The 10544-nt window shown below is 43.2% G+C and overlaps 2 protein-coding genes across 2 annotated transcripts in view; one reads left to right on the top strand and one right to left on the bottom strand.

The window, feature by feature from the left end:
• The window catches only part of GTF3C4 (general transcription factor IIIC subunit 4), a 36621-nt gene extending 34549 nt beyond the window's left edge, over positions 1-2072 (bottom strand). Inside the window, exon 1 of the mRNA XM_004375784.2 lies at positions 1510-2072. Within this exon, the coding sequence (XP_004375841.1) occupies positions 1510-1866 (357 nt within the window). The 5' untranslated portion in view covers positions 1867-2072. The remainder of the gene's footprint in view (positions 1-1509) is intronic.
• Positions 2073-2243: 171 nt separating this feature from the next.
• Positions 2244-10544, top strand: part of DDX31 (DEAD-box helicase 31) — an 89079-nt gene continuing 80778 nt past the window's right edge. The window contains exons 1-5 of the mRNA XM_023730836.1: positions 2244-2825; positions 7865-8121; positions 8229-8304; positions 9214-9257; positions 10092-10162. Coding sequence (XP_023586604.1) covers positions 2730-2825; positions 7865-8121; positions 8229-8304; positions 9214-9257; positions 10092-10162 — 544 coding nt within the window. The 5' untranslated portion in view covers positions 2244-2729. The remainder of the gene's footprint in view (positions 2826-7864; positions 8122-8228; positions 8305-9213; positions 9258-10091; positions 10163-10544) is intronic.

Here is a 10544-nt window from a genome sequence, read left to right as displayed (position 1 = left end):
TTAGCAGCTGAGCACCTTAACCCAGGGACTCCATCCACAGCTAAGAATTCATATTTAAAACAACTGTCTGTTGACTGGAGCCCTGGTGGCACAGTGGCTAAAGAAACTGACTGCTAACCAAAACGGCTGGTGGTTCAAAACCACCAGTGGCTCCATGGGAGAAAGAGGTGGCAGTCTGCTTCCACAGAGATTTACAGCCTTGGAAACCCTATGGGGTGGCTATGAGTTGGAATCAACTAGATGGCAGTGGGTTTGGTTGGGTGGGGGCTCTGTTGACTGTAAGGGTTTTTTATTTTATTTTCACATAAACACATTCTCTGTATATAGACACGTATCTTCAGAGCACTTATTACCACCTGACATTGTTATTATTCGTTTGACTTGCCAAAGAATGTACGCTCCGTAAGGGCAGGGACTCTATTTTGTACATGGCTTCATCTCCAGACACAAGAGAAAGATGTGGCAGTCTGCTTCCGTAAAGATTACAGCACTGGAAACCCTATGGGGCAATTCTACCCTGTCCTATAGGATCGCTATGAGTCAGACTCAAGCCTACGGCAAAGGGTTTTTGGTTTTATTTCCAAAACCTAGGTCAGAGTTTAGCACATAATGGTATTCAAATACCTAACTGATACATGAATATACACTTTGACAATCACATATGTGCATACAAACCTATAATGGAAATTGGGAAAGTTTTTGCACTTCTAAACCACGAAAATGTACCATATGGCTTACCGCTTAAAATAAATAACTGAATTTGAAAATGGTGACAGTAAAATAATAAAACTTTAGGAACCATAAAATTCTGAAGGTAAAGTTAGATTATATGAAACTGAAAGCACTAAATCTACACACAGATCTTATACTTGAAGTTTACGAATCGTATTTGTTTCCAGAGGCCTTATTTTTCCATTCTACATCTCAGTGATTTTCAGCTATGAAAGAGAAACTAGAGTACAAACACCGAGATGCAGTATTTTACCCATCTGCCCGGACTGAGAAACAAAGATGGTTCATAATAAAGTCGCTAAAATAGTTATGACAATGGAAAGGACCATTTTTTCTTCCCCAAAGCAAAAAAGGCCACAGGAGGATACAAAACAGTAAACAAAGCTAGCCAAGGGCTCCGGGGAGTAGGCCCCAGACAATAGAAGCAACGCTAGAGGCAGGTCTGGGGTTGGGTCAACAGGGGGTGGAGTTTTCAGAAAGCACGCCAGTAGTCGGTCAGACTTAGGGCCGAAGGGAGGATTGGCGGGACTCGGCTCCGGGGGGTCCCCAGGGTGTGTGTAGAAGAGTGATAAGAGAAATAGAGCGCAAAAAACTTCAAATTTCTTCTCTCTCTCTCTTTTTTTTTAAAGCTCCGGCAACCCTGGCCACTTAAAAAACCCTAAGCACTGACTGCGAGGTGGGGGGAATCCCCGCGCTTGGCGCGGGCCAAGATTCCCTGGGGACCGATGACGCGGCCGCGGGAGGAGATCCCAGGGCTGGGCCCCGGTGATGACTTACTTTGAGAAAGCAGCTGTTGAGAGGGGCGGGCACCGAGGTGCGGTGGATGACCAGGTCCTGGCCCGGATTGTGCACGTCGCAGATGAGCTCCAGCACAGCGATGCTGCGGGCCGTGGACACCGACACGCGGTGGTCCTCGGACCAGGATAGCGGCTCCAGGCCGCTCACCGCGTACTGGAGCTTCACGGCCGGCTCCCGCCGAGTCACCATGAGGCGGAAAGCGGCACTGGGCCCGGGAGCCGCGTCCGCTGCTGGCTCCTTCGAGCCCACCTCGCCGCCCCCCTCGCCCTCCTCCTCCCCGGGTGGCGCAGGCCCGTCGGTCTCGGGCACCACCCGGGCCTTGATAGCCGTGGACATCTTCCCTCAGATCCAGAAGACAACCCTTGGGCGCTCAAACTCCACGTCGCGGCCCCCTTGCTGCCTCCCCAAAAGTCGCTGCCACCCCCCCTCCGCGGCAGTTTTCTCCCCTCAGGGCCCGAGCGCCGCTGAGCTAGGAAGGACCCCGCGGTTGCCAGGCGACCCAGCCCTACCAGGTGACCAAGGAGTTGCCTGTCTAAAAAACGCGCCTGGTCTGCGGGCCGAATCCAAGCGGCCAGGCCTGGCTACGCTTCGACTGCGAGCGGGTAAAAGGAACCTCGAGGAGGAAACATGGCCCTAAATTCACCGCCTGCATGGCAGGCAAAGGGCCCCTTCTGGTGACCGAGCCCCAAGTCCCTTTAGGAGCCTCTCAGGGCAACGAGTTAGCAAAGAAACAGTAACCAGGCGGTAAATGAAAATGTTAATTTGATGGTGCACAGCCTTTTTGTTTCTTAGAGGAATTCAAAGAGCTTCACAAGCATTAACCCCCGATTAAGCGTAATTTTGCATTTCTGCAACAAATCAAGCCATGAGGGACGAAGGTGTCACCTCACATTAGTCGGTGTCCCTCGCCCTCAGGGTGTTCGCTTTCGCACCTCCCGGTCCGTGCGCCACAGCAAGCGCCCTTCCGCCCCGGTACCGCTGCTATAAACTTATTCTATGTTTGTTGCTAAGTCTTTCTCAGCCTCGGAAGGGGAGGCGACGACAGGACTCGACAGGACAGCTACGTGGGGTCCTCGCGCGCGTCCCACGTGGGCTCTAGTCGGAATTGGAGCCGCAGTCCCAAATCGTGAGTGGTGCGGATAATCGCGTCTAGCCGACGTCTCCCGCGTCTCGCGGGTGCCTTCTGCCTCCCGGTAGCCATGGCAGCCGCTGAGGATTTGCTCCTCAACGTTTTCGAAGCCCAGGCCGCCGCCCGCAAGACGTTCTTCAGATCCTTCCGAGCCCAGACAAAGCGGGTGAGTTCTGACCTGGCTTCAGCTCAGTCTCCTCCGGGAGCCGGGCTCGTGGCGTACCGCAGGCTGCCGCCTTGCTTCTGAGACCAGTTTTGATATTTTTTTTAACAGAGTAAAAGGGAGAAAACCCAGCTATCAGGCAGCTTCTGGAGGAGTTGCTCAGAAACACGTGTATAAAACCGGAAGACCACCCTGAAGGGATGTTTTTGGAGGGAGTGGAGCGAATGAAGAGGGCGGGGAGCTGGCCCATGCTACTAGTTTGAATACTGTGAAGGTGGTGTGAGGGATTGGTGACTGTTTACTTTGAAGTTGGGAACTAACGCTCCGTCTTGAGTCCTAGCCCTGTCACTTATCAGCCAACTCTCCTAACTTCTGTAAGTCACGTTTCCTCGATTCTAAGGCGCCCTGGTGGCGCATCTTTGGAAACCCTATGGGGCAGTTCTACTCTGTCCTATAGGTCGCTATGAATCGGAATCGACTTGACGGCAACGAGTTTTTTTTTTTTTTTTTTTTTTATATTTTAAGGGTAGTTTGTCTCATAAATGAGGGTTGGAGACTAGGAATTTCTTTGAATAGCTTTCAAAAATTGGATAGATTTCCATCCACGTGGAATGGAAGGGAAAAAGAGAATACAATTCATCAATATAACTCCCTCACTGTAAAGGGGAAAGATGCTCTGAAATTAACCCAAGCAAGAGCAGAAAACTGGTTCCTGGGATCCTAACTCTCAGATTGAAAGAGAAGGACTGCAAAGCAGAAAAGCTTCCGTAAAGTCATAAATTAACACAAAGACCAGGAAGGATACAATTTAGTGCCAAGGTTTGTTCCTTCTCCCCTGCCCCCTGAAAAAGCAACACATAGTGCCCTTGAAAAATCAATTGCCAAAGTCACTTCAGGGCAGCTAATGTGTAGAAGCTTGAATTCCTTGAGTTTATATTAGCTAACACTAGCTAACGTGTATTATCTGGTTTCTCTTCGGTGGTTCTTAATAATAATCAAACTTTAGGGTTTAGGAGTTTGGGAATGAGTAGTCTTCAGCTGGCCAATGGTGTAGCCACATCTAAAGGGGAGAGAGGTATAAAGGAGCTGTTGGGAGCATCAGATTTAGAGTAGGATAGACCTGGAATTAGATGCCAGCCTTGCAACTCATAGCTCTATGACACTGGGGAAGTTACTTAACCTTTTTTTATCCTTGATTTTTCTGCCCATAAAATGGGAACAGTTTATATGAGGATTTAATAAGGTAATGCACATAAAGACCCTGTACATTGTTTGGCCTATATAAAATTTAAAAAAAAACAAAACAAACCTATTGTCATCGAGTCAATTCCAACTCATAACAACCTTATAGGACAAAGTAGAAGTGCCCCATTGAGCTTCCAAGGCTATAATCTTTACGGAAGCAGATTGCCACATAGTTCTCCCGCAGAGCAGCTGATGAATTCGAACCCCATACCTTTCAGTTACCAGCGAGTGCTTAACCCACTGCTCCACGAGGGCCCGTAGAAACATTTAATAAATCCAGTAATAAAAAAAATAGTATGGCCCCATTTTTGGTAATAGAATTGCTATATCGTTAGATCATTGGGGTGCTTGTGCCATGTACAAAGCTTAGTAACTAACACATGGGAAGCACTTACTAAAACTTCGTTGAGTAGTTGAATTAATAAATGTGGGGCATCTGGTTTTATGATTCCTTGAACCACTGTTTCAAAAGGGTATTAGTGAGGTGATGACAGATGTCTGCAGTGGCCTGTTAATGTCCTGAATGAAAATTATGGCTATGCTGATTGAATTTACCAATAGCCTGAACTTGGGATAAGTAGTTAATATATATACTGGATTTGAGAAGACTTTGACAGTTTAAATTATGCTATATATCTAACACTATGCATGATTTTTTCTTTCTAAAAATATTTTTTGATTACTAAGTTAATACAAATTTATTGTAGAAAATTTGGAAAGAAGATTTTAAAACACACACACACACCCGTAATTGCCATACTCGGGTAACTCTCGTTAACATTTTGGTATATATCCTTCTAGAAAGCAAAATGTCAAAATAGGGATCAAACTACACATGATGTTTTCTAACCAAACAGAATACAATTAATAAATGATATTACAGGAACTTGGGCTGTTGAATCATAATGCCTGGGCAAAGCCTGGGTCCCCCAGTGACCCTTGCACACAGTACGCCGCATCTCTGCCTCTGTGTTCGCATTTAAAAATGGGATGATACCAGGATCTGTATTGGTTAAATAATTCATATAAGTACTTAGTATACTGCCTGGTGTATAGTAAGTACTCGATTAAGTTTGTTAATATCAAAGATATGGCATCTTAGACTCATAGGGCGAGGACAGGCCCTAGAAATCATCTGCTGTAGTCCTTGCATTTTACAAGTACAGGAACAGAGACTCAGAGGGCAGTGATTTGCTGAGTGTTGTGCAGCTAATTTTCAGTAGATCCAGCTATGTCCTTGCTCACTTTCTGCTCAGACGCTAACTTAGGAAGCGTTACTTGACTCCTTGCCCTCTCTTTCCCCTACTGTAGGCCATGTTAGTCTTTCTTTTTCTGTGTTCCCATAATCCTTTGTACATACCTTCTCTATAGTACAAATATAGGCTTGGATTTATGTTTTTACACCTTTGTCTTTTTCACTAGCCTGTGATTTCCTCAAGGGCTTGGCTGATCTTTCAGCTTTGTATCTGCGAAACCAAGCTACTTGACAACTGCAGAGTGGTCAGTTTTTTAAATGAATGTGTTGTGGATCTTGGGGGGGTCAGAGGGGGGAGATAAGGGCAGGGGTAGCTAACATGTAGTAGAATAGTGTCCAGATCGATAATTGCACTGTGTCATTCATTCATCTTACAAGTATTTGTTGAGTGTTTACTTTGTGCCAGATGCAGATCAGTGCAGGGGCTTCAGGTGGTGTTCAGAACTTGTCCATTTCTTTATGGAGCTTACAATCTAATTGGAAAGACAGACACCAAACAATGAATTACATGCTACTTTTATTATCGTGCTGAGTGCTGCAAAGGACAATAAGGTGCCAGGAGAGCCAAGAACAGGGAACCTTGGCTTGACTGAGTGGAAAAGAGAGGATCAGGAAAGACTGTTCTGAGGAAACGCCAGGGAAGCCTAGTCTGAAGAATGAGTATGAGTTTGCCAGCCACAGGGAGGGTTGGGGATGTAGGTGTGGGAGTAGTGGGTGTAAAGGTCCTGAGGAGGGAAGGAGCATGGTACATTCTAGGAATTTAAGAAAGATCAGATTGGCATAAGGTAAAGCTGAGATTGGTAAATTGTGCAGAGGCCAGATTCTGGAGGGCTTCATAGATCATATTACTGATTTTGGATTTTAATCTAAGAACAATGGAAAGTCTCTCTAATATAGTGCTTAACTCTGATTACTTGCTTTTAGAGAGACATTGACATAGTAATAAAGAGTGACCAGGATGTTAAGAGATCTAAAGTTTGTATCATATTTGGACTGTGTAGTCCCAAGATGAAAAAAAACGAATCATGTAGTGTGTGAAGGAATGTTATGTACAAGAGGAAGCAAACCTTAGACTAGTAGAAGATGTTCAAGGAGGCAGATCTTGTCTGAATGTCAGAAACAGCTTCCTAACCCTTAAAATTGGTTAGGAGCAGAGTTGGCTGCCTCGTGACATGGTGACCAGGAGGAGGTGTGTAGGCAGAGGCCGCAAGGCCCCACCTGGCAGGTAACCTGCAGCCAGAATTCCTGCATGTGGTGGGAATGGACTTGTTGGGCTCATTGTGCTCCAAGATGCTGTGGTTCTTTTTCCCCAGTGCTGTGAATCAGGTGAAATCTGCCCCTTCCGTACGGAAGTACTGTCTTGTAAATAATTCAGCAGACCTGAAACTTGACTTAATCTTTTTCTGTAATCTTAAGATTCCCTAACCTTGGGATTTGTAAAAAATACACTTGTAAAATGAAGTAGGTTAGTACTTTATTAATATTAAATATTTGAAGTTGTATTTATTGAATTACTTAGATAAAGGAATCCTTGTGGTTGCCAGAAGCAAAGAACTCTTGTTACTCGTAGATTAGTCTGAAGCTGACAGTCATGGCTAAAGCAAGCTGGTGTGTAAGCAGAAGTCATCATTTCAAGCAAAGAGGAAAATAACATATTCCAGGAAAAACCAAAACTCTAGAATAACAAGCACTAACTCAAGGGATATTTTTATATTTATATGTAATCAGGAAGAGAAGGTAAAAGAAAATAGAGGAATTGGATGGTTCTGCGGGGAGTTTAGACATCATGCATTTAACCATATTCACGTTAATAGAAATAAGCAACAGGCAAGAAAATAGTATTGTAGCCTATAGTCAACAATCAGGTGGGGAATTGAAAGGCAAGGAGAGTTGGAAATAATTGTGATAGAAGTGATGGATGGAGGAGAATTCTCATCTGGAATTGGAACTGTGAGTAGGAATTATCTCTAAACCATCTGAGTCTGGAGGAGCAGCTTGAATGTAGAGAATGACAGCGATCCAAGCACTCTAGGATAGAGCAGTAACAAAGGTTTCTGCTTCCTGAGCATAAAATAGGACACGAGCATCCCAGTTTTCTTTCTCCCATGTGTAATCACTACTTGCTTTGTTGGTAGAGAGATTTTCTCCCCTCCATTCTTGTGTAAATGGATTCCTAGGGATATGGATTGACTTAGCGTGCATACTTCCAAAGGTGTGTTCATTCTTTCCCTTAAAACAGATTTGTTAACATTCAGCCCAAGATATGCTTCTCCCTTCTTGGTCCTTACCCTCATCCTGGTTACTTTAACATTTAAGATGGTTGATAAAGTCTAGTGAGATGAATGAGCTGAAATTTTTTTGGGAAAGAAAAATGCTGAGTCAGAAAATCTGACTGCAAACCCTAAACTGTTGCTTGACATATGGGGCATAATGATCCCTGCAGGAAGAGATGCAACTCTGTGGGCAGTCAGGCTTCACTCTGAGGTCTGTCTTCATGGACTAATGCATCGCTTGTTGATCTTTCCTTTTGGGAACAATGCAGCAAGCAAAGGCTACCAAAAGAAAATACCACGCGCCCAGTGAGGCTCCCCCAGTGAAACGGAGGAGCAAAATACCATTTTTCCCAGCCAAGAAAACTGGTGTTACAGAAACTGAAAGGACTTTCAAGGGGAAGGCAAGAGAAACATTTTCTCCAAAGAAGTACTCGTCTGGTACCAGTAATGTAAACCAGGAGGAGAAACCGTGTATTAAGACTTCATCATTGTTTAAAAACAACCCTGAAATTCCAGAACTCCACAGGTATGTCCAGGTGTAGATGCACTTTAGGAATAAAAGGAATAAAGTGTATTCTGCTGTTTTGTTTGCATATCGGAACTGATTCCTCGGTTTTTATTCATCATTTGCAGAACTGCAGTAAAGCAGGTGCAAGAGAAAGTGTTTACTTCAGATGCTTTTCATGAACTGGACCTCCATCCACATCTAGTAAGTAGTCTCATGGTTTGATGTGTCTGTTTTTTTAAGTATCTTTATTCATTCCGAATGTCTGTGAAATGACAGTTCTAGGAAGAGAAATTGAAGAATGGTTATTTCTGCTTCAAGCCACCTGAATGAACTCAGATTGATATGATACTCTTCTAGGGCAATTTAATGTGTTTAGGTTATTGTGTACTGTCTCCTGACACTATTGTTTTTTTCTTAAGAACTTAAAGACTTTTCTTTATGACTGGGACTTCACATATTAGACTTAAACAACTTCCTAATTACTCGATAGATACAGCATTGTGACCATTCTGGTGGCAGATGTCACAGTGACCATAGGAGAGGGAACTGAACTGGCATCTTGCTGTTAAGAGAAGAGACTATTTTAACATACTTTTTTTTACAAACAAATGTACACTTTGTTTTTGTTTTTGTTTTTGTTTTACTATGAATAAGTTTCCAGGCTTCTTACGAGTAAAGGGAGAAAAATACATTCACTTTTAGGTAGTCCTGATTTCCTTTGCTTATGCAGTCACAGCTTACCTACCCTTTCTTTTTTACATAGGTTTTTGTCTCACCTACAGGTTGGGTAACTCTTTGTTGTGGGAGCTGTCCTGTGGACTGTAGAATGTTTAGCAATATCCTTGGCCTCTACCTACTAGATTTATGTTGCAACACCCCCCACCCCCTTATGACCACCAGAAATGTCTCCAGACATTGCCACATGTTCCTAGGAGCAGGGGGAAGGGGCAGTATCACCCCTGGTTGAGAACTGGAGATGATTTTGAACTTAATGTGATCATGGTAATCAGTTTCATCCCAATATTTTCTCCTTTTTTGTGTCTTTAATTCCAGTAAATATATTTTTACCAAAAACTGGTAATTAAATTTTTTTTTTCTCTTCTCTTTTAGATTTCCACAATAAATACAGTCTTAAAAATATCTAGTATGACCAGGTAAGAATTCCAGGCTAATCTTAATTTTCTCAGGGCTCAAGTGCATATAACCGGATGAAATTTGAATTGTCTGTGGAGAATAGAGCAAATGGATATCTTGGCATTAGAAAAGATTGCCTGCTATTGACCAACAAGGGCTCAACATATCACTCAGTTTGCTCGTTTCCCCTGTTAAATGGAGAGGCTGGATCTCCTTCCAGTGCTGCTCTCAGCTCTAAACTATAAGAGAGCTCTGGTCCAGAAGATGGTCTGCATAAGATAACAGTGTTGTCCAGGCTTTGTGGACAAAAGATAGGCTTTAGCATGTCATTTCTTGGTAATAAGAATTAGAGTCAACCAAAATGGCTATTTGGTTGGAAATAATGGGATACTAAAATTTTTTTAAAAATCTTTGTTAAGAGTGATGACTCCTGGAAATTAGAGTAGTAAAATTATGAACCTCTTCTTTTTGACTATGTACGTTTCTGTGCGTTTTAATAATAAGTACTTTCTACTTCCATAAGTAAAAAATTAATAAGAATATTGAAGAAGAAAATAAGGAGCCCCACCACCACTACCAATTTTTTTTTTTTTTTTATTTAGTAGAATGGCCAGTCTCAGGCTTGCCTCAGCATTTTCAGCTAAGTGCCAGAAATTTAATTGAGGTTTTATACTTCTAATCATCAAAAGTTTCTTAGCACCTTCACTTGAATGCTTATGTAACTTCTATGGTGGCAGTTGATAGACAAATCAGAGTGTGGCAGTTGCATTTTGTCTATCCTATGTCTCTTCTTCTAAACATAACTGAGTAACGTATTGTAGATAAATAAGTGTTCTTTCTTTTGGGTGCCCAAGTGTTCAGAAGCAAAGTATTCCTGCATTGCTGGAAGGCAGAGATGCTCTTGTGAGATCCCAGACGGGTTCAGGTCAGTCATCATTTAATTTTCTGCCTTCTCTTGGTATCCAGGCCCATGGTTATGGAGTAAAAGTGTCTGTTTCTGTGGTGGAGTTGCTTTGTTTTATTTGGGAGAGGGGAAGCTATGCTTGCTTTTGATTAAAGCACTGAATTTGTTCCAGTAATGAAAGGAAGGGGATGATTGATGGTGCCATGAGCAGGAAATTGTCACGTTCTGCTATCATTCCTAGGAGTCTATTTCAGGCCTTTGCCAGGTTCCATCATCTCTGGCCAGAGCTGCCCACCCTCACTGTAGTGAAGGATGAATATTTTCTCTGATATTAAAACGTAGAGCTCTGACATGAGTATACAGTATTGAACACCAGTCATTCTGCAGAAAACTGCTTTTACTG

This window comes from Trichechus manatus, unplaced genomic scaffold (assembly GCF_000243295.1).
Source record: "Trichechus manatus latirostris isolate Lorelei unplaced genomic scaffold, TriManLat1.0 scaffold00038, whole genome shotgun sequence".
Taxonomy (NCBI): domain Eukaryota; kingdom Metazoa; phylum Chordata; class Mammalia; order Sirenia; family Trichechidae; genus Trichechus; species Trichechus manatus.
The sequence above is the reverse complement of the archived record's forward strand: the minus strand, read 5'-3'. Positions and strand labels throughout refer to the sequence as shown.